The sequence below is a fragment of the Tripterygium wilfordii genome, chromosome 12 (assembly GCF_013401445.1).
Source record: "Tripterygium wilfordii isolate XIE 37 chromosome 12, ASM1340144v1, whole genome shotgun sequence".
In the NCBI taxonomy this organism is placed as follows: Eukaryota; Viridiplantae; Streptophyta; class Magnoliopsida; order Celastrales; family Celastraceae; genus Tripterygium; species Tripterygium wilfordii.
The window spans coordinates 12869775-12894004 of record NC_052243.1 but is presented as its reverse complement, the minus strand read 5'-3'; the positions used below and the strand labels follow the sequence as shown (position 1 = coordinate 12894004).

The window sequence follows — 24230 nt, the reverse complement described above, 5'->3', positions numbered from 1 at the left end:
TACAGATAAAAAGAGAAGAAAGTTTTTAGGTTTAAAATTTCAATGATTTGATTGTAACGTGTGCAACATCTAAAATTAATTAGTAAAAGAGTTAATAGCGGCTGTGGTTGCTTTTGTTTTAATCAATCCAAAACCTTGGAATCATTTGATATTGAGTCTCCTGCGAGCGATCCTAACGATCCCAACTTCACTGAAAATATGTTGTAGATTTTGATTGAAAATAATGGTTTTTAACCCAAAGAATGCAATACGCACTTTAAGACGCTAACAGACCGGGTTTCTTAAGAATGTCCAAGCAAAACGGAAACCAATGGCCCACAACATGATTTAAGCCCACTTCCAATAAAACTTGTTCACCGTTCCACAGACGACGGTGTAGGAAGTCAGAACAGGGTCCTACCACGAACGAATACATATCCATAACCGTTGATATATATACCAATTCCAAAGGTTTTGGCAAGCCAACAAAGGTCTTAAATAAATGAAGGTGGATTATTGAGAACTCAGATTTGGTTCTCGAATTTACGAACTTGGAGAGGAGAGAGAATCGGATGGCAAAAAACTGCAGGAGTTCATAGTTAGCTTGTCGTTTCCTCACACCCAAGAGTCTTCCTAGCTCGGTCACCGAGGCACCGACGCTCAGCTCCGTCTTAGACTAAAAGTGTCTCTCACTCTCTGTTCATGACTTCGTTCAGCTCATTCTCGCTCGAATATTGATGCCTCTGTTCTTTTGATCTTGCATTCAAATGTTCTATTGTTTTTGTTTGGACGTAATTGATCTATGCACAGATTCACTTATTCATGTCGGTATTTCTTTTTATTTTTATTTTTGGGTTATGTGTATCGGTAGTATATAACTATATATATATATATATAATATATATAATATATTATTTATTAAAAAATTGGTTCAACCTCCATAATAATAATTGAATCTCGAAATTTTTTTGAACTTTCATGTTTGACGGTTCGATGCATAAATCTATTTTAAAAACCAATGGTGGATCTATGTCTTACAAAGGGGGCTCAAGCCCCCCAATGTATTTTTTTTCCCAAAAAAGATTACTACGGTATATATAGTTAACGGAAGCACTACATGTCCATAATTTTGGTGTCCATAAGTATCCATAATCTAGGTGGCATGAGGAGAAGTGTGAGGACCATTTAATACAACATGGTCCCCCACACTTCTCCTCGTGCCACATAGATTATGGACACTTATGGATATCAAAATTATGGACATATATCATTTTGGTATAGCTAAAACTACTTATATAATTATATACCTAAAAACAATGGATTTTATTAATGAGTTTTATTACTAGATTTTATTAATAGTGGGCTTTAATAAGAATCCTTTTATACCTCTTGATAGAGTTCGATAACTTTACAATTAAAAACTAAATCCTTCTAATAACCATATAATATGTATTGTTGATATAGAAATTATAATTATTAATTGATAGACCCTCATACAAGCTAACAAATATTGATGGATAAACACTCATACATAATGATAGATGATTTCTACTCCGGTAAATTTCTAGTAAATAGCTCTAAATTTTTTTTCTGAAACATTGCTCCTGAGTCCCATCCACCTTTAGCCCCCTATTGTAGATTTCTAACGTCATTAACCAAGTTCCCCTTAATTTACTTTCTAGATTCACTACTATTAAAAGTTATGGTTGGAGTGACTTTTTGTTAAAATATGTAAATATGATATGTAGTTTACCTTTTGAGTATGTATACCAAGTACAATTTACATACCCCAATATATAACTCTTGTTGGAGTTGCTCTGAGAATGTCGAAAAATAAGTGTACTGCAGTAGCCAAAAAAAAAAAAAAAAGGCGTAATGCAGTAGCCGTGTTGAGCTTTGATTGGGTGGACAAACCTTGAAAAAGAAGCAACTATGGGTCTGCGTCAGAAACTCAGTTATACACGTGAATACCATAAACCCCCTCTTGTTGTTATTCTCGAATCTCGAGTAAGCCTTTCAACCTTGAAAAGAGGCAAGGCAACTAGGGCATGAGCTCCCCCTCTCTCGGAATCTCCTTTTTCCTGTTCGATACTCTCTTTATTTTACAATAAACCCCACAGTAACACCAATTAGATTAGATTATTTCATCCAATCCAAGGCACCGTTCTAGATAAGGCATACATAAATATTTCCCCTATTATTATTATTATTATTATCATTATATCAGAGATGAGATGAATATGATAGAGAACGTATGAGTTCTGTTACACTGTTCTCAATCCGATAAATTTATAGTAATTTGTGCAAGCTATCCCAGTTATCTTATCGACGGTGGTCCCGGGGCTTAAAGGGAGAGTGATGGGTCACAGCCCGCAGGGGCGGACCAGTGGCGGAGATAGGCGGGTGGAGTGGGGTCAAGTGACCCCACTCAATTTTTTTTAAAAAAATTAATATATGTAATATTTTATTTGTTATTTGTCTAATTGTAATATGTTTGTTTTTATGATTATGATTATTTGGGTGATTTTAATTAATATCATTTTGTCCTCTTAATAGGTTATTTTGGTATATAATTGTTTATCATTATAGAAAGTGCGACCCCAGTGACAATCCATCCCAACTCCGCCACTGGGGCGGACAGACATAAGAGGCGGATACAGATTTCTTGTGTATTTTTTATTTTTTCCATGTTCATGTATTGTAGAAAGAGACATGGGATCGGTACTTGCTGGGCAGACTTGGGATTCCCGTTTCCAAGCTCTTCTACTTCGTCCTATTCTTATTCTTCTTCTTCATCAACTGTTTCACTTCGCCTTCCCTGCTGGGCGACACCGGATCTGATTTAAGTGGGTTTCACTATCTTCAGCTCTCAAAGGTTCGACTTTTAGTTTTAACTGCGCTTTCTCTCTGCCACTTTCTCGTTATACGATTTTGTTCCCATCTTTTACCAAGGTGATCGGTAGTTCATTTGTTTAGCTTCTACAGTTACGTGGGTTATGGATTGTGGTTGTTTCTTTGCAAACCAGTTGTCATTATTTTTGATCAGCAACTACTACTCTTAGTATGTAAATGGAATTAAGTTCACGTGCTTTATTGAAGTGGAAGTCCTACAATTAGGTGAACAAAGGAACTGGACTGCGGTTACTCTTCTGCTATAGAAATGGCTCTTTGTTGTCTGATCACTTATCAGTAAGAATCTGTTGAATATAATCGAATGCCGATGACTGCTAGACTTTATTTTATTTTCTTGTTTTGATGTAAAGGGATAGGGAAACTGCTTAATGTTTTACACTTGAAAATCATATTCACTTGTGATTGTGATGTTGATGATAAAGATGACGATTTGAGTGCCAATTATGGCAATAATAACGACTTCGATGCAGAAACAATTCCAGCAGCAATTCCGTTGAGTTGTTATTTTTAGTGAGTTAAATGTCAAATCTTTATGTTCCTTGTGTTTTCCCCTAGCAGTTTGGAAGAAAATGTCTTCTTCAAGACCAAGCTCATCCAGCAGTTCTGGGAGATCTAGACACAGTGCTAGAATTATTGCGCAGACCGCAGTTGATGCAAAGCTCCATGCAAATTTTGAGGTGTCAGGTGATTCTTTTGACTACTCAAGCTCAGTGCGGGTTACAAGTACAGTTGGTGGAGATCACCTACCTAGGTCCGACAAAGTAACAACAGCTTATCTCCATCACATACAGAAAGGCAAGCTTATCCAGCCATTTGGGTGCTTGCTAGCTTTAGACGAGAAAACATTTAAGGTTATTGCATACAGTGAGAATGCCGCTGAAATGCTAACAATGGTTAGTCATGCAGTACCAAGTGTGGGCGAAGTCCCAGTTCTTGGGATTGGGACTGACATAAGGACTATTTTCAATTCCCCCAGTGCCTCTGCATTGCAAAAGGCACTCGGATTCGGTGATGTTTCTCTTTTGAATCCCATCTTAGTCCATTGCAAGACTTCTGGGAAGCCCTTTTACGCAATTGTCCATCGGGTAACTGGTAGCTTAATCATTGATTTTGAACCGGTGAAGCCATACGAAGTCCCCATGACTGCTGCAGGGGCCCTGCAATCGTATAAGTTTGCAGCCAAAGCAATTGCTAGGCTGCAGTCTTTGCCTAGTGGGAGCATGGCAAGGCTTTGTGATACAATGGTTCAAGAGGTGTTTGAACTTACTGGTTATGACAGGGTGATGATTTATAAATTTCATGATGATGATCATGGAGAAGTCTTCTCTGAGACTACAAAGCCGGGTTTGGAGCCATATTTAGGTTTGCATTATCCTGCCACAGATATCCCTCAGGCGGCCCGTTTTCTCTTCATGAAAAATAGGGTGCGTATGATTGTTGATTGCCATGCAAAACATGTCAAGGTCCTTCAAGATGAGAATCTTTCTTTTGATCTAACTTTGTGTGGTTCGACCCTTAGGGCCCCACACAGTTGTCATTTACAATATATGGAGAACATGAATTCCATTGCTTCTCTGGTTATGGCAGTTGTAGTCAATGAGGGGGATGAAGTGGGTGACAGTCCTGATTCTGCTCAACCACAAAAGAGGAAGCGACTTTGGGGTTTAGTAGTATGCCATAACATGACCCCAAGATTTGTACCGTTCCCTCTCAGGTATGCATGTGAGTTTCTAGCTCAAGTTTTTGCCATCCATGTCAATAAGGAGCTAGAGTTGGAAAATCAAATTATTGAAAAGAACATATTGCGTACCCAAACACTTTTGTGTGATATGCTGATGCGTGATGCACCCTTGGGCATTGTCAGTTTGTCACACAGAGTCCCAATATAATGGATCTTGTGAAATGTGATGGGGCTGCCCTATTATACCAGAACAATATATGGAGACCGGGAGTAACTCCAAGTGATTCCCAGCTGCACGATATAAGATCGTGGCTCTCTGAGTACCATATGGATTCCACAGGCTTGAGGACTGACAGTTTGTATGATGCAGGCTATCCTGGGGCTCTAGCTCTTGGTGATGTTGTATGTGGAATGGCATCAGTGAGAATAACTTCCAAGGACATGCTTTTCTGGTTCAGGTCCCACACAGCAGCAGAAATTCGATGGGGAGGTGCAAAGCATGAACCTGGTGAGAAGGATGATGGTAGGAAGATGCATCCAAGATCATCATTTCAGGCTTTCCTTGAAGTTGTTAAGACAAGGAGTTTGCCTTGGAAGGATTATGAGATGGATGCAATACATTCTTTGCAGCTTATACTGCGGAATGCTTTTAAAGATATAGAGGCAAAGGATCTGAATACAACTATAATTCATTGAAAGCTCAGTGACCTCAAGATTGAAGGGATGCAAGAACTGGAAGCAGTAACTAGTGAGATTGTACGTTTAATTGAAACAGCCTCTGTGCCAATTTTGGCAGTTGATGTTGATGGGCTGGTTGACGGGTGGAATACCAAAATTGCAGAATTAGCTGGCCTTCCAGTTGATAAAGCTGTTGGAAAGCATTTGCTTACTCTTGTAGAAGAGTCTTCCATTGACATAGTTAGGAAGATATTGTTCTTGGCATTACAAGGTATGCGTTCCCGTAATTTGCTTGTTGACCATTTTATTTTTCTAATTATAGGTGAACAACTTATGTTAAACTCGAAAATTTGACATTGCTGTATGCATCTGTGCTGAGGGAGACAGAGAAACAGAGGAAAGGAGGTGGGCTAGGGGATGGGTTTGGTGGGGAAGGTAGGGATAGAAAGGGAAAACGATAGGGCTGTTGGTTGGATCTCGTCTATTATATATTCTGTGTGCATCTTATTTCTTATCAATGAAGGGGGTTTAGAAAGGCAACATGGCTCACTCATACACCATACCAAACGTTAAAGGGAATTTTCAAAGTTTCGAGCTTTTCAATAGGTTTTTATTTTTTTAAATTTTTTCTTGGTCTAGAAGGCAGAGTTTAAGTTATCATTTGAGAAGCAGAGGGTTTTTTTATGGTGCCATTATTTCTTTTAGATGAACTGAGTAATTATATTTGATCAGGCCAGGAGGAGAAAGACATCCAATTTGAAATCAGAACACATGGGTCAAGGGCTGATGCTGGTCCCATCAGCTTAATTGTCAATGCTTGTGCAAACAGGGACCTTCATGAGAGTGTCATTGGGGTTTGTTTTGTGGCCCAAGACATCACTGGCCAAAAGTCATTCATGGATAAGTTCACCAGGATCGAAGGTGATTACAAAGCAATTGTACAAAACCCAAACCCCTTGATTCCTCCCATATTTGGTACGGACGAATTTGGCTGGTGCTCTGAGTGGAATCCAGCTATGACACTGTTGACTGGATGGAGGCGCGAAGAAGTCATAGATAAAATGCTTCTTGGGGAGGTTTTTGGGGTCCACATGGCCTGTTGTCGTCTGAAAAATCAGGAGGCTTTTGTAAATCTTGGTGTTGTACTTAATAATGCCATGGCTGGTCAGGAACCTGAGAAGGTTTCCTTTGGTTTCTTTGCCCGTAGTGGAAAGTACGTGGAATGTTTATTGTGCGCGAGTAAGAAACTGGACAGAGAGGGTTCAGTTACTGGGGTTTTCTGCTTCTTGCAGCTGGCAAGCCAAGAACTGCAACAGGCACTGCATGTCCAGCAATTATCAGAGCAAACTGCACAGAAACGATTGAAAGCTTTGGCCTATATAAAGAGGCAGATCCGGAATCCTCTCTCTGGGATTATATTTTCTCAGAAAATGTTGGAGGCCACTGAGTTGGGGGCTGAACAAACAGAGCTTCTGCATACCAGTACCCAGTGCCAGCACCAGCTCAGCAAGATTCTTGATGACTCAGATCTTAATAGTATCATTGATGGGTATGAACTATGAAGTCTTATCTTCAGAGAGTGATACATTTTATATTATGTATGTAATTATGTGCTACCTAGAAATTTCCGTATTAGGTATAATCTCGGTATGATTAACCTGTAGTTAAATTATTAAGGGGGACTATTAATATGAGTGCGTTGAGTTCAAGGAGACTTTAGCTATTTACGAGAATTAAGGTATTACCTTTTTTCTTGTTCTTTCCAGTGACTTTTCAGGCCTAGTTTATTAGTTCACCATGGTTCTCAAAATTGTTGTAAGTGCTCCTTGACCAGTAAATCATTATTATGCTGCCACTGAATCTGAAAAATAAGTTTTCGCATTATTAGGATTTTACTGCTTATTCTGTAATAGATTACTTATACTTTTGCTTTTGAACTTTGCAGGTATTTGAATCTTGAAATGGTGAAGTTTTCTCTGCATGAAGAACTGATTGCTTCTATCAGTCAAGTTATGATGAAGAGCAATGGAATGGGTATACGAATCATCAATGATGCAGCAGACAACATTATGAACGAATTCTTATATGGTGATAGGATTAGGATTCAACAGGTTTTAGCTGATTTCTTGTTGATATCAGTTAATTTTACACCAGCTGGAGGCCAGCTTATGGTTGCAGCCAGCTTGACCAAAGATGGGATTGGAGAATCTATTCATCTTGTACATTTGGAGCTCAGGTACTAATTCCGACACCGACTAAAAAATGAATTTAAGAGACCATGATATTTAGGAAGAAGCTTGAAGAATTTCGTGGTGTTAATAAGATCAATTTTGTAGTTGTTTGATAGATAACAAATGAAGTGGAAGCTTAATGTTGAAGACGATACATTTGGACTAATACTTTAATACATAATTAAATAAGCAGAACTACAATTTAGCCGTCTGTTTTCTTATATAAAGACATGGTTTGCTCCTATCGAATAGTGGAAGTTATATACTGTTGTGTTTATATTTCTTATCAGGATAACACACACAGGTTGTGGGATTCCCGAAATGTTGCTGAACCAAATGTTTGGAAGTGATGGAGATGCATCCGAGGAGGGCATCAGCCTGCTTATCAGCAGAAAACTAGTGAAGCTAATGAGTGGAGATGTCGAGTATTTAAGGGAAGCAGGCAAGTCAACTTTCATCATATCTGTAGAACTCGCGGCAGCTCATAACTCCCGAAGTTAACTAATTTCCGTTTATGACTTTTTTTGCTTTGCCATTGAGTTGTCCTTAATCTTTACCGTGAGGTCTTAATCATAAGGGCAAATGCAATGGTGAATTGGTATTGGGTCAACAAAGATGTTATCTTTTGCTGATGTGGCTGTATTGTAAAATGTGTTTTGCTTATGTGGCTGTATTGGGATAAGTGTTTTGCTGATGTGGATGTATTGATATTTGATGTTTTAGTGTAGTTTTGTTGTGGATAATATGGAAGAATGGAATGTTGTTGGGTTGGGTGGAAAGAGAAAGTGTGTGGGAATAAAAAGTGTATAGAAATTTATGTTTTGTTGATGTGGCTGTATTAGAATACGTGTTTGACTTGACTTTTTGTGTAATAAAGGTGGGACCGGGCCAACAAAAATGTTGGCCAGTAAGTTGTTTCTCATTGCATTTGCCCTAAGGGTAATGAGGATTGTATTGTGATTTTCAACAGTATTTTTAACTTTTGGCTTTTGCTGCAATAATTACACGTCAGTCTTAGCTAAAGTGCATTAAAAAAAATCCAATGCAAAGACCAATGATTGTATTGTGCTTAGCTCTTTTATGGAACATATAATTAATGATGATTTATGCTTTCAGTTTGTTCAGCCAGCCCCAGCCCCAGCCCCAGCCCCGGTATTAACAAATGTTATATGGAGGAAGGGGCTGGGAAACTGGGAATCTATTACGTGAAGGTGGATGTTAAACCACGTTAATCGTTTCTTATTGGAGAGCCTTTCATATCATGACGACATGATCTACAAATTTGATCATTCGAAAATAAAAGGCTGCAAATTTGACTTTTGAGTTACCATCTTCCAGACTGATCTTTGTACAACAAAAGTAAGCAATCATCTTAATTATCATGCCCCGCGGAATGAGACCTTTAACTTTAGATAGGCATCAACAGCAAACTGACACCTTTAAATCAGTTTTCTTCATTTTCGAGCAAGCGAGCATCCCTTTAACCATCTGGGTTACAGGTAGGGGGCAGAAAAAAAAGATTCAAGCTGTCATACAAGAAGGCAGCTCAATAAATTGAGATACATATATTACAGAAACATCAGTCAGTGGGGATTCTTCAATAAAAAAGATCACATAGATAGAATTATGTTCTCTCTCTTTATTATCTGAAGAGCAAGCATCAAATCAAAATGAACAAAAAAGGAAAGGAAAATAATACATGGCGGGGGAGATTGGACTTCTATTTCTTAGGTGCAAGCCTAGACTTGATCTTCTGAACCTCCTTGGTACCGATCTGGAAAGCCTCGGTCAAGACATTATCAGGGACAGGAGGAGTGGCGGCAAACAAGGTGGGGGCAATGGCCTGCGTGCCAGGCAACTGGCTGTTAAAGGCGGAAATCACGGAGGCAGGAACATTGGCGTTGTTCTTCTGGAAGTGAACCAACCCTTTGGGGAAGGTGAAAATTTCACCTTCATTGATGGTCTTGGATACCAGAACGTTTGCGGTTGTGATGAAGCCAACATCCAGCTGTCCGTAGAGCACAAACACAATCTCGGTGGCGCGTGGGTGAGTGTGCGGTGGGTTGAGGCCGCCTGGGGCGTAGTCAATGCGGGAAAGGGAGACGCCCAGGGTGTTGAGGCCTGGGATCTTCTGAACATTGGCTGCAGTCACCAGCGAGCCCAGGGTATTGTTGGTCAAACCCGGCTTTGCCAACCCCTCAAAGAAGAAGTCGGTGGCGTTGAAGCTTTCCTTGCAAGGGTATCCATTGACTTTGTTTCCTGTTACAGTAGCTTCCACATTAATCGATATTTATAAGGACAATTTTCATTTTTCAGGGTAATTATGCATACATACATACATGTTTAAATCAGATTAATAGACAAAACAAGAAGAGCTAGAGGGATCTAGAGTACCTGAAGCGAGGTCCGCCACACAGACATCTTGAAGCGAGTCGGGATCAGCAGCTACGGCGGCAAAGACCATGCCCAGAGTCACAGTCATGGCAAAGAGGTAGGCAATCGCCGCCATGGCTGCGGGGGTGATTAGATATTGATCTTGTTTGTTCTTGACACGATAAAAGAAAAAAGAACCAGAAAGAGGGAGCGAGGCTGATGCTGATGATGCGTCTCTCTCTATATCTATCTATATACGTAAGAAGAAGCAAATTCAATGTGGGTTTTGAAAAGTCGCAATGGATGAACATGAGAGAAACTAGGAAGATGTTTATTTATAGACAAATATTTATATGGTTATCAATTAAGGGCTTCATCTAGAATTTCTGTGAAACGCAGCAGCATCAAACACGCCTTCCTCGTATTTATATATTTTAACAAAAAAAACATGCCTTCCTACAATAAATAAGCATCTACAATAAAATTTGCCCAACATGTCAGGTAAAACACTTAAATTTCTCTCTGCATGATCCCAAAACTATCACAAGGTGAAGAACAGAGTACGGAGCAGACAAAAGTAGATGCCAGAGTCCCCCGCATTGCCTTTAACAGAACAGGACGGCCGCAGACACAAATGTATGTAGTTCGCGATTTAACTTTTATTGTCAATATCGTGAAATTGGACTTGAGATTGAACATTGCTGCCCTTGAAGCTGTAATTTCTTCGCAGTTTGGGTTGGACGTCTCTTAGCTAAAGGCATGGTTAGCAAAACAAAAAGTAATTGCAAGATTGAGAGAATTGCCGGGTAGAGGGTGTCGCCGGGACAAAGTCCCTGGAGGAAATGACACAAGTATGAGTTCTTATTACTAGTAGCCTCCGCAAGAACGATGAAAACGTGTAATAAAACGGAACTGAACATCTCACAACAATAATTCTGAAATGACTGGACAAGATTAACTAATTCTGAGAAGCTTCACAAAGTTGCCAGAACAAGTATTTGTCAGAAGAATAAAATTTGAACCAACAAGGATACCAGTGAACAACAATAAGAAGCACAATGTTATTAAACAAGAAGTACATTTCAGCCCAACTTTATCCAACACAAGGAAATAACGGTTAAAATTGAGAGCTTCATTCTTCACCTCTCATGTTACATCAAACAACCTACACAACAAACTCTAATCCAAAGACCGTCTAGCATGCCGTGCCAAGGGCGACAAACGAAAAATTGAATTAAAAAAACCTACAAGATTCATTCTAACTTTCCCAGGATGCGGTAGGATTTTAATTAAGCTCCAAATCATCTACTTCTTTTTCTTACTGCCAACAGCCTTTGACTTCTTGTTGTTAACTTCTTTAGAAGTGATCACAGGTGTTTCCTGTCACAACTCACATGTGAGCAATTAGTAAGAACAAAACCTGAGTGTGTCATGATCAAAATGACATCAAAATATAAGACAATTATGCAAAAAGTGGAGCAAAAGAAGCAATCATTAGATCAATTAAATAATTGTAGAAAGTGCCTACTAATGGAAATCCGTGACGCATAAAGAGGTTCCTCCACAAAGATCAAAGTAGAATCAATAAAAAGATAAATAACTCCTCTAGTCCTCTGTACAAACCTCTCTAATTGGACAGGCTCGAGGACAAACAAACTTTATCCCCACATAATATGTTAGAGACAGACAAGACACTGTGTCCAAGAATTGAACATGCGACAGTTGCACCTCTACCAGACTGTTTACAGGAATCAGTCTTCATAATTATTTTTTTGGTACATGATTTAGTCATCATCATATACTAAATATTCATAGTCGGATCATTTGTGAATGTCATCCTGCATTATCACCCCGCATTGGGTCTTGACCCAAGTCTCAATTGGTCCATAGGAGTTGCAGGATCTTCCATGTGACTCGAGGTTTACCAACCAATTGTCCAGTAGACAGTTGGATGGGTTCCACGTTACAAAAAAAAAAAAAAATTAAAAACATGGATTCCAAAGCAAATTAAATAATCCGACTAGGCGGCAAAAGACCTCATATAGCATGATAAGAACATGCACCACATCATGTGTGCGGCAAGTAAAATTCTATATAGACAAATGAAATACAATGTGAAGGACATAATCCGTTGTTAGGAACAAAGAAACTTTAAAACAAACAAATGAAGTACAGGATATCAAAGTCAAGAGTTTCATAGGAAAATGCCTCTAGAAGAGTCAACATTTTTAAAGAATATCCTCCACACTGAAAGTAACATGGCCAATGCGGAAAGTCAAAATTGGATGTTTGTAATACTTATGATAGCATACCTTCCGTTTAATAGGAACAGAAGTGTTTGCAATAGGCTTAAAAAATGACTCTAATCTGTAAAGAAAACAAATATGACATCATTGGATGGAAGGGGAGGGGGGAAAGAAAATTCTTAAAATGACTGTCATGTAATTTTGCATTGCTCACCGTCCTTGGGATGACTTGTTTTTGGCCGCTTTAATTTTTTCTACGGCCTAATAAATAATGAGAACAAGACACTTATTATATGAACCCATGTAAAAGCTAATAATGAAGGCTAAACTCAAGACCATACCTTTGTCACCCTGTCACTATTGAACCCATTTTCATTTACCAGGAAGGTTATCAACCCCTGAAAAATTGACAAGACAATGTATCAGTTACAAACATGAAAAATGATAAAAACAATATGATACCCGCAAACAAAATAAGTCAATCATTTACTTCTTCATCAGGAGCACTCCAGTTAAGCTCAAGTTGCTCTTCATCTGTAACAACAACTGGTTCTTTAAAAAGTCTCCTAGCCTCTTTATATGGCCAATCGGTTGGTATTTGGTACCTGGTCATTAAATAGAAAGTAAAAATCATATACTGAAATACCAAACACAATTAATGATCCTTATCTAAAACCTCAAGTGAGCCAAAATCATTCAATCTAACAAGGAACCATCATCAGTTTAGGAAGTGTTACAACTTTTGTCAAGATGATAATGCAAAGCTTCAGAAGTTGAAGTTCCATGTATAAAACATTCAATTAGCAAAATATTAAACTCTGACTATACAAATAGTTATTCTGGAATACGGTTATGAAGGCCAGATTTTCCCATCTATCTCATCATAGAAGCACTGCACCTATGATGCAAGAGTGGCACCAGTCAACAAAAACTAATATAATAGGGCATCAATAAGCCAAAAGACCACAAACAATGACAGGTCATTCAGAATTCTACATCATGATCACATAATTTGTATTATGTTAGAAAGCACCAATGCAACACTATTAGGTTCTAATATCAATTATGAAGCATGGGAATCCAAAAAATCATTGTTTTAACGTAAACTGGGCTTACTTCAATCATTTCACATCCCCAAAGATACACGAAAGACAAAAGCAAATTATGATAAAGAGATTGATAATTAACTATTTAACATGATAATTTTAAAGGTAGAAATAAATAATACCTCTCTTTATTTATGTTCTCTAGTATGTTCTCAATAGAGCCATGTTGACGGATCAACTTCAGAGCAGTCTGTCCCCCTATACCTGTAGCATGGATGAGGAGTACGTTAAATTAAGAGAATAAATAACAATATGTCGCACTATACATACATAGTTATACATGTATTGAAATAGAAAAGAGAAAACCCTCACGCAGGATTGTGCATACAGCACTCTCACATACCTCTAATGCTGTCACAATAATCACATCCTGAAAGAATGCACAAGTCGATGAATTGATCCATGGTAAGATTCAGCTCCTCCAAAATCTGAAAGGAATCATAAATCAAATCAAATGATTGAAAAACTAATTAGTCACATTGACATTCAGCATCCACGTCACCTTTGCAACTTCAAATTCCATGACTGGGACTTTTCTCGAGCTAGGATCCATTAAATGTCGTAGAAACCTAGGAGCTCCAAAAGTTAGGGAATCCATGTCTTCAGAAGCAACAGCGTAAACCTAGCACATAGCAATTAGTATTAGCTTCTAGCAAGTCAATTTTTAAGGACCCTTATTGGGCAGGACTTGAGGAGGGAAACATTTTGTTCTTTTTGATAATAAATCAGGGAACAACTCCAAAGCTAGGAACAAGCCATTGAGGAAAAATGAGGAAAAATATGGTGTTTACATTAATTTTGATGGAGAGCCAAGAAAATTAAAAAGGATAAAGAAGGGAGGGATTTTGTTGAAGTCATGTAAAAAAGGTACAACAATACTTTACAAACACATTATTGTTTAGTTTTACCTCAACTCTATAACCAAAAAAAGAGTGAAATTTCCTCCTATTCCCTCAGCTCCTTCATTAAAAAGTCCAAAAAGGGAGGGAAACAATTTATTCCCTCCACACTCCTTCCTTTCCCTTTCCCATTCCCACTTTGTCCACTTCTCTCCTTACCCCTTCAAACTCCAATGCATTAAAGATATCATAAAATGATGCCTGGGATGAAACTCCCATGATTTGACTAAAACAAATAACATTTTCGAAATACCAGGAGAATATAAGGATTATGATAGAGAAGGAGGAACACATCACTCAGTACCTAAGGCCCAACCCATCTATCAGCCCATAGCCTGGCGACCCATGTGCTGGCAGGGGTTGTACCTGAGACTCAGTTTAGGCTGAAAACCCCAGGTACTAAGGAAAGGTGCTACCTCCCATCTATATACAGTACTTCCTCCCCACTCACTACCGATGTGGGACTCTATCAGATTAATGGGCACATTTCCATCTCTACATCCCAAATTTAAACAACTCATTTTAAACCAGATAAAGTACATGCCTTTCCCAATTTGCAAAGTGCAGCACATTGTGCCTCTGCTTCAGAAGGGGCCTGCAAACAAAACAACCAAAAACCAATTATGTTTAAGCATGAAAACGATACAGAACAAGAAAACAGTACAATGCATACTTCAGAAGGGGCCTGCAAACATAACAAGCAAAAGCCAATGATGTTTAAGCATGAAAATGATACAGAACGAGAAAACAGTACAATGCCAATTCCAAACTCATACCGATAACAGATAACTAGGAACATTGTAATGTCACCTCAATCACAGGGACTCCCATGAGTTTCAGAAGTCTTTTGCAATCTTCATTGTGCTGTCTTGTCACCTGTTAACGTATAGCACACATTAGCCCCGAAGCATGGATACTTTCACATGCCCTTTCATCCAGTCCATACTCTATTCTTCACATCTGAGGACTAGATAAGAGCTTAGTAATATAAAGACCATGAATAGGAAGAAAGAGATGAGAGAGCGAAGAACCCACCTTCACTGTCCGTTTACTGAATTTTTCAATGTCCTCCTTATTGCCAGTCTACAATGAATCTCAAAGGTAACAGCTGAATGACATATTCCATGAATGATAAAAAAGGTAAACAACTTTCATGCACAAGAATCCCACAGTGGGCGGGATCGGGGATATGCAGGATGTACATAGACCTTGCCTCACATAATATGTGGAGAGGCTCTTTCCAATAATTGAACTCGTGACCTCTAGGTTGTACCCCTTCAACTCTACCACAGGTCGCACCCCTTCAACTCTACCACTGTGCCACAAGTAAGAAAATATACTAGAAGGTAAAACACATACCTCCACAGCTGCTGCCAAATCCTCAGTAGCATCTGCGCGCTTTGAATAACTGCATCACAAATTGAATGTGGAAGAGCATCTCTGATTATGAAACAAATGCTTGTGAAACTTGAATAAATTTTCAAGTGCACAAATGATAAAAGGAGTCATATGTAAAACTTGAATAAATTTTCAAGTGAACAAGTGATAAAAGGAGTCATATTATGTCATGTGATACCGTTTTGCCAGCTCTTGTTTTTTCAAATCCGGAGGTTGTCCATCAAAAACGTAGCTGATAAATGATAACATAGAAGAATTATGGAGTGATTTAGCAAAAGCACAAACTTAACTCAGAAAAGCACTAAGGTAAGTAAGAGTGACACAATTTCTTAAATTAAAAGTTAAAAGAACACATTACATAGGCTTCATTCCCGCTTCGAGAAGTCTAATTGTCCGAGTAAACATGCCCTGCAAATGACTACAAGGGAACCAAACAAAGACCAAGTGTTGGCATTAAGGGGAACTACATGAATAAACAAAAAAAAAAAAGAACTTCACATCAAACTCCAATAAAAAAGGAAAGAAAAATCAGTAACTATGGAAAACGAGAGGAATTTATGAGGGTTCACCTAGTGACTTCACCGGCCTCATTTGTGAGCATTTCAGTCCCACTTCTTCCTACAACAATCTACACAGAAACCCAATTAGACGCTGCAGAGAGAGGTGGAGAAGGAGTAAGAGTTACTACATACGAGAAACTGATAGATGCTCATGCTAGCATCTATAGCGATTTTCCTGCTGAAGTAACTTTCAAATTTCTGCTCTTTCATGGCCTTTGGAGCATTGTCTGCTAGCAGTTTTGTTAACCCCTAAAAAATCCACCAAAACCCCACAAGCGCTATCAGGTTAATTCCTCCCATAAACTATGATTTGTAGGGGGAAAAAAAAAACACAACCACTGACTAACCTTAATACCCATTATTTCAGAAAAGGACAGTGTTAGGGAGACCACCAAAAAAACCCTTATGGTTGTTGTCGTTTCCTTACCCGGCGTACTCCAGGAGCAAGAGTCTTATATGAAAAGGATGCTTCTTGAAATTGGGCCTGAATCATTCCCACACATTTGTAGAATGAATTACACTGCTTTCGGACAATAGCAAGCGTCTATGCAAATATAATATAGCCGAGAAGTATGAGAAGACTATGATTTGGAGATACAAACGAAATGAGACTCCTAGAAACCAGTGACAGAAACCAAAATTGATTCCAAGCAAGTCATATCGCGGCGAAAAAAAAGAGTAAGGAGCTTGGCAAAAAATCAAACAACTCCCGTAACTTGAGAAACAACCAGAACAAAATAATGCTTCTACTAGGGGTTCGAATACTGAAACTGAAAACGGAAACTGAACAAACGGAGAACTTACCCACGCCGGCGATCTCCAGTAGGCACCCTTGTCGGTTATCTCGCTGGCTTGTGTAACTGCGAAGCGAAAGAAGGGGCGAAGGGCTACACTTTACACACACGAGTCGAGAGTCGAGACTGGGAGGAATCACTCGCCTAGATACGTGGTCGACGAGGTGGGCTTTAGAGACTATAGTCTATACTCTATGCATGTGTTTTGGGTTGCTGATGGGTGTTCAGCTGCATGGGCCAGATCCAGTAAGTTGCGGATGGTCCAAATTCTAAAGCCTACGTGGAATAAGACAAAGCAGACTGGGATCCACATGTAAAGAAAAATGTTTGAAACCCTTAATGATAAATGATAGGATAAATTTCAGGTCGGTATTTTTAAAGAGACTTATGGGTGAATACTTAGGTCCATTTAAAAAATATATAGACCTAAGTACGGAAGTACCATTGGAAATAATAACGAATTGACTTATGGAGGATGCGTTGTCAATATGATATGGCTGGTCCGGCTAGATCCTTCAACTAAGTACTCTCGATGCTCCCTTGAACGGTTTGGTTGGCCACCTACACTTGTATTGGCGTGGCTAGGGGTGGAAGTTCGGTTTAACGGTTCGGTTTGGAACCGGAAACCACGAAACCGAATATTTTCGGTTTGCTGTTTTTATAAACCGGACCAGACCGTTTAATATGTACAAACCGTTTTAAACCGAACCGAAAATTTCGGTTTGGTTTTCGGTTTTACCGGTTTAAACCGGATAATTATTTGTATATATGAATTTCTTATCTCTGAACATGTAAACCTACATTATGTATCTGTTCTGATTGGGCCAAAGAAGAAAATTGGGTCAAAAGACTAAAGAAATTGGGCCGAAAGACTAATTTGTATATATTGTTTTATTTATATAAAATTATAAAAATATTATTAAACATAAATTACTATTCGGTTTTCGGTTTGAAACCGAATTATAATTGTTGAGACAGGACCGTAAACCGAAAACCGAATAACATGCATTTTCTAACCCGAAACCGGACCGTAAACCGAAAAACCGGACCAAATGATTTTTTCCGGTTTGGTTTACGGTTTGGATTACGGTTTGGTTTGGTTTTTTACACCCCTAGGCGTGGCCTACTTTACAGAATAAATCATGGTTGTGTGCCCACTATGGTGTTCTTACAAGTTTGTGCCCAAGATCAAAATAAACAAACCATGATTGCAGAAAAGTTAGAAACAACCAATGATAATTATTAAAAAAAAAAAAAACAAAACCATTCCTTCAATGACGTGCAATCAAAACAAAAACATGATCTTAAAAATATTTCTGTCAAATAAAAAACTTCTTCTTTGGACCAAGTATCTGGAACTCCCATAAACTTATTAAACCCCTTTCGATGACAACCACGATGCCATGGGCAATGTGTTACTACATTGACACTAACCGAACAATTAATGAAAGCACTACATAAGTTACACACACTGAGGTTATGCACTAGTTACAGTTGGGCTTCACTTTTCATCATCACTATCATTGGTAAAAACTGAGGCCACAGCTACCTTTGGCTTCTTTGCAGCACCGACAAACAAATTCTGCAGAATGGAAAAAAGTCAAAATGTCGATTGTAATTCATGATACCTTTCACTCGAGATCATAACGTAGATTCTAGAGCTGAACAAATATTTATAAGTGTTCAATCGGTAACAGATATGGCTCTCAAGCTCCACTGCCCTCCATACAAAGATAACTTGTATTAGGACTTCAAACCATATAATAACAGGTGCACAAATGACAAAACATACACCCCCAGTTCAATGATACAACCTATTTATCCTGATCTGATCAAGGCAATTTCATAGTCAAACCATCATCTCAATAACCCTTCGGAAACGCTAGCAACACAAGAGATGCGTTGTCAGATGTGTCAGCGTCATCACTAAACTGTTGTATTGTGAAGAATCAATGTATGGTCCATATAAGAATATAGACAAAAACCATTGTGCAGGAAAAGCAAGGATAGTTAAAAATGTATTAGTGAACGAGGTAGCTAAACTGTAAATTTGAGCTGCCCTGTAAGAACAATGCAACATTACAGCAAGACAACGATGTTAGAAAAGGCGAGAAAAATAAAATCCTGAACATACTGAAAAGGCTGGGAAGGAGAAACAATGGTTTCTCACTTGTACCCCGCTTTTAGGAGCATGAAAACAAGTGGGAAGTAGAATCGCTGCTAACTTCCCAGGAACAAATTTCAACCAGGAACATAAGGAAAATATGTAATACCGAGAACAACTATTTACCACTCCAACAGACTAGGCAACCGACAACCTACGCTTAGAAAAAGATAGCTCATTGACTTCCGAAAATTTACAGCATGTACAAAGTTCTAATCGCAAGTAAATTTTAATTCCTTTATCTGAACGCACCTTAGAAGTTCCAACCTTCGAGGAAAATCCAAACTTCAAAGCCTTCCGCAGATCCTGGTCAGCGAGTGCGGTGACAGTTCTTGGTGCATTAGATTCCAAAGCAGGCCCAGATTCTTCATGCTGCTGTTGATCCTGCTGCTTACGAGCATCTGCCCTGATTGTCATTAAATTAAATAATAGAATTACCGAAGATGATAAGGTGATGAAACACTTGTTCATGCAATAAACACAAAACATCCACCCTTTTCGTTTTGTGTTAGTGTGTATGCATGTTTAGTTGGGGATGAGGGGGGGTTAAGGAATCCAAGAAAAAACAAATGCAGATTAAAAAAAAGAGGAAGAAAAGCAAGTCATTGGATACATCTGGGCAAACTTAGCCATCTCTCTCTCTTGGCGTTGTTGTTCCCGCTTTAGCCGATCATCACGACTGCTGCCAGTACCATGCATTTCTCTCATTTCTTTAAATCGCTGTAAGACTCAGACCATGGGTGCGCCAGATTTAGACAAAAGATTAAATAGAAAAAAAATACCACTAATACAGCATTAATAACAACAACACAGAAGATTAACCTTTCTGTGATTGTGATCATACGAGCTCAAGTGAGCTTCAAATTCCATAGCCAATTTGTACTGCTTGTTGCAGAGATCACAATAAAATACTTTCCGAATTTCTTTCACCTCACTTTGAATTTTCTGCTCCCGCTCTGCTAACACCTGAATTTTCATAATGTGCACGAAGCAGGCAGTAGAAGCCACCAGGTAATAAAAACTGCAGGAAATTCTCAAGATCTTCGAAGGTTGATGTTCCCCTATGATATACCAATCCCGTCAAAAGACACACATATATAATATGTGCTGCCTTCTGTTATTAGATGTGTGTTTCAGAAAAGTATAACATCAACCTCAATATCATCCGGTGATGAAATACTATAGAGTGACTATCTACAAATAGAGACATACCTCCCGCTTCTTTGCATTTTCCTCCGTCTCCTCCAGCTCAATATCTAGTCTTCTCCTCTGGATATTCTCCTCTGCGGTAAAGAAGTCATCCTCTTCTTGTTTGCCAATACCCAACTTTGGATCTCTAATCCCGGACTTTATCGGCTCAATTATTCCTAAATCCATGGAGAGTGAAGAAAATGTTGGAAGTAGGACAACATAACTAACTCACAAGCACTACAAGAACAAAGAAAAGGAAGAAAAAAAAATTCGGCCAATAGCCTTCAGTATAATTTCACGGGTTGAACTAACCATGGTATAATATAGAGAAGATCAATTATGAAAACCAGAGATCAGTTGCAATAACCACAAAAGTCAAATTCCGAGCAATAACATAACATTTCAAAAGATAGATGAAGAAAAAGAACAACAAAATGACAAATAAAATATTTCAAATTACATTATGGTTCTTGAATGGCAGCACATCCACAAAAAAGAAACCAAACAATAAAAGATGCAAGTAAGGAACAGCAGAAATACCTTGCTCATTCTTCCCAAGACCCTTCCCTTTCCACCCCATTTTTTGTAAAAGCTTAAAGCCAATATTAGATGATGTCAACTTTGTGTCAAGAGATGCTTGTTCCACATTGTCGAGATCAACATTTTCAGTTGGCTTATGATAAATTGGCAACCGAAACTCGTCCACCAGATCCTCAATAAGAGAGTCCTGGTATGCCCACAACAAAATACATCAAAATATGCACCTAAACTCATTGGAAAATAGAATTCAGGTGCATCCCAAAGATCATGGTGAATTCCTAAATATCTTAATCCAATAAATTTGCGATAGATAGGGAAATCATTAAGGCCATTCCATCTATCATTCTGATAATTAGGGCAGAATAATGCAAAAGAAAATCTTTTTTTCCTTCAACCACAGAAGGCAAAAACAAAAACTACTTTTGCGACACACCGTCAAAAAATCAGTATTCCACAAGATGTATCCGGAAAATATGAAAGCTTTCATACTTATTGCTTACCTGTTCCTTTCCATGCTTCCATTTATCTCCTCTGCTCGCATCGTTGCTCCCTCTGTACTCCATTTTGAACCACCTAATAGTGAAGAATGCAACAAATAATATAGATACCTATATAATCTGCTTTATCAGTTATCACAACCCGAAATATATGTAAAATCAATATATATATACATAAATTAAACAGACTTGCAAAGAATCAAACAAAAACCACACTGATAAATCATGTTAAAAAGACATTCATAGTTCAAAGTTAAAAGAAGCAGAAGCTGTCAAGCAGAAGGCCAAATTGAATCCAAGATTGGCAAGCAAAACGAGATTTGATCAGCACATATCAAAAAAAAAAGGATAATAAGAATTAGAGTTTCAAAGCCTTAAATATCATTCCATGGCTGCAAAAAGGACTTTATTGTGAATTAATGTTCATGATGAGAGAACAACATACTCTTAGCATCTTCCGATTACGTATTGGGATACGTTCGATTTTAAACTAATCAATCGAAACCCAACTTTATAAATGGTGTAAAATCGATTACCGATGCTACAAAGTTGAAAAAGATGAGATACATAAGCCCTAAAAAAAGGGATGATTAACCACAGAACTGAGATTTGAGGGAAATCTATCATCAGAAAACAATTGATTCAGAACAACGATAAAAAAAAAAAAAAAAAAAAAACGACAAGAGGGTTAATTACCTGATTGTTATGATTAAAAGAGAGACTAACGAAATTCGAAATCGGCTCTGCTCCTCCTCTTGATTTCGCGCATCAATCAAATCAATACCCGGCTGCGTTGGGTGAATATAATGCTGCGGTCTGCTCTGCTCCGGTCTGCATTTTTTTTTTGGAAACCTTATGTGGGCTGGGCTCCGTTGATAAGAAAAGGGCCGGACCCAAATCAGTTGTTGGTGAATGGTGAGCTTTTTTAATTGAGTTGAGTGGTTGGGCTACAAATTCGAATTTGAGTTGGACTTGGCCTGCTCTTTTGTGTCTTAAATCTTAATGACCATGCGTACCTTGGCTTACTTAACTCAGTCTACGACCGGAGGCCTTAACTAATTAATCCGCATCTTTCTAGAAACACTTTTTTCTAAATTTATAATAGATAGAGCGATAGACACCTAGCTTAGCTAGCTAATTACTGGCCAAACCGGGAGGTTTCTCCAATTAATTAAATGAATTGAGCAATATGCGATTATTCTGTTAGGATTTCTGTCTTCATTTCTCTACGATGCCGTTTTATGTCTTCCAACGACGACGCCGTTCTGTAACTTTTTCTTTATTATCGTTGTCATTTATTTTATCTTTATTTTTTGAGTTTTGTATTGTCTGACAAGAAGACCGTTTGTCATCTTGTCAAAACTGAGGATATATACTCTGGTTTGTTCCGCTGCTTGACTTAAGCAATTTCAGTATTGTGTAATCTTTCTCTGATCAATGAAACTAAGCCTTTATTCTTCTTGATCTATTCCAGTTTATTTACATGGTATCAGAGGGTATGGCTCACACCAAATTTGCTTCGAGTTCGCAAGCTCAAGCTTCAACTCCTTAACGTCTGGTTGATTCGAATCCACCAGCTTCAAATCCTTCAAATCCTTCGAACTTTCAAGCTACAAACAATCAGTTTGGAAATTTTCAATTTGCTCAGTCTTACGGTTTGCAACCAGTAATGACTCAAAATCAAAATCCTTTCCGAAACCCTTATTTCCTTACTAACTCAGATTTCTCCTCAACTCTCATCAAATCGACCTTGACTGGGTGCAATTTCCATTTATGGAGTAATCAGTTTGCAACTGCCCTCAGAGCAAGGAACAAGATGGGGTTCGTGGATGGTACTCTTACTATACCGGATGAAGATCATCCAAATCACCAAGATTGGAACCAATGCGACAGCTTGGTCAAAACTTGGATCACAAACTGTGTCTCTCCAGACATATTGGTAAGCATCTCAACTGCTAGAACTTCTTATGAACTTTGGATGGATCTGAAAAACAGGTACTCTGCATCTAACCCCACGAGGGATTTTGAGATAACAAGGTCAATATCCAACATCAAGCAAGGGGCTTCCACAGTGACAGAGTATTTTGCTAGAATCAAATCCCTTTGGGATGAACTGTATCAATACAAGCAGTTACCTGTGTGCAAATGTGGTCGCTGCAATTGCGATGTTCAAAAGGTTGCACTTGTTCAGCGAAATAAGGAAAAGCTTTTGCAGTTCCTAATGGGACTCAATGATTGCTTTGAACATGTAACGAATCAAATTCTGATGATGGATCCTTTGCCTGAGGTAACTAAGGCATTTGCTCAAGTCAACCAAGTGGAAAAGAAGTTGACTGTCAATCTTAATGCCAAGCATAGTCAAAAAGATTCAGTGCAAGAATCTATGGCAATGCAGGTGTCTACTAGAAACAACTTCGACAGAGACTCCAAAGGAAACAGGAGGAGTGCAAATGAGAAAGAAAATTTTTTTTGCAGGTATTGCAAGAAGACTAATCACAACATAGAGAAGTGTTTCAAATTAATTGGATTTCCAAATGATGGAACCAATCCTCCAAAGAAAATGAGGTACTCCAATTCTGGATTCTCTGATAAGAGGAGCATAAACCAAGTGGATGCTGGCTTGCAGAGTTCTCAAGGAAACTCTCAACCTCTTTCAAATGATCAATGCCAACAGCTATTGGCATATTTGAAGAATCAAACTCAGAATGGAGATACCACAAACCTCAGTGCTTCTGTGTCTGCAGTAGGAGGTAATGAAAATTTACATTCTGCTTGGATATTTGACACAGGTGCTACTAATCATGTAACTTGTTTACTGGAGCATTTTCACACATATAGGAGAGTGCATAACTCTTTTGTTACTTTGCCTAATGGGACTAGACAGGAGATAAGTCACATACGAGATGTTAGATTAAAAGGAAACATTACCTTAACAGGAGTCTTGCTAGTTAAAGGTTTCAGGTTTAATTTGATTGCTGCA

The 24230-nt window shown here is 38.5% G+C and overlaps 3 protein-coding genes and 1 pseudogene across 4 annotated transcripts; 1 reads left to right on the top strand and 3 right to left on the bottom strand.

The window, feature by feature from the left end:
- Positions 1 to 2615: 2615 nt before the first annotated feature.
- LOC120010596 lies at positions 2616 to 8176 on the top strand (annotated as a pseudogene).
- Positions 8177 to 8996: 820 nt separating this feature from the next.
- LOC120010932 (germin-like protein 5-1) lies at positions 8997 to 10166 on the bottom strand. The gene is made up of 2 exons (XM_038861863.1): positions 9877 to 10166; positions 8997 to 9741 (listed from the first exon to the last, which is right to left on the bottom strand). Exons 1-2 carry the CDS (start codon positions 9989 to 9991, stop codon positions 9203 to 9205), a joined length of 654 nt encoding a protein of 217 aa, XP_038717791.1. The 5' UTR covers positions 9992 to 10166; the 3' UTR covers positions 8997 to 9202.
- A 704-nt stretch (positions 10167 to 10870) lies between these two features.
- Positions 10871 to 17025, bottom strand: LOC120010930 (flap endonuclease 1). 2 transcript variants are annotated; one of them, XM_038861861.1, is made up of 18 exons: positions 16869 to 17025; positions 16412 to 16548; positions 16197 to 16313; positions 16074 to 16132; positions 15863 to 15922; positions 15683 to 15736; positions 15466 to 15514; positions 15142 to 15189; positions 14917 to 14982; positions 14651 to 14701; positions 13710 to 13829; positions 13551 to 13635; positions 13330 to 13411; positions 12592 to 12706; positions 12443 to 12499; positions 12316 to 12362; positions 12168 to 12222; positions 10871 to 11235 (listed from the first exon to the last, which is right to left on the bottom strand). In XM_038861861.1, exons 2-18 carry the CDS (start codon positions 16421 to 16423, stop codon positions 11161 to 11163), a joined length of 1152 nt encoding a protein of 383 aa, XP_038717789.1. In that variant the 5' UTR covers positions 16424 to 16548; positions 16869 to 17025; the 3' UTR covers positions 10871 to 11160. The 2 variants fall into 2 exon arrangements, with proteins under 2 accessions (XP_038717789.1, XP_038717790.1); XM_038861862.1 differs by having other exon boundaries at positions 16412 to 16608; positions 16869 to 16957.
- A 1077-nt stretch (positions 17026 to 18102) lies between these two features.
- LOC120011414 (G patch domain-containing protein 8) lies at positions 18103 to 22116 on the bottom strand. Its single transcript, XM_038862521.1, has 8 exons — positions 21947 to 22116; positions 21254 to 21326; positions 20754 to 20940; positions 20235 to 20389; positions 19845 to 19988; positions 19636 to 19742; positions 19275 to 19428; positions 18103 to 18440 (listed from the first exon to the last, which is right to left on the bottom strand). The coding sequence occupies exons 2-8, from the start codon at positions 21314 to 21316 to the stop codon at positions 18360 to 18362; spliced, it is 891 nt and encodes a 296-aa protein (XP_038718449.1). The 5' UTR covers positions 21317 to 21326; positions 21947 to 22116; the 3' UTR covers positions 18103 to 18359.
- Positions 22117 to 24230: the final 2114 nt, after the last annotated feature.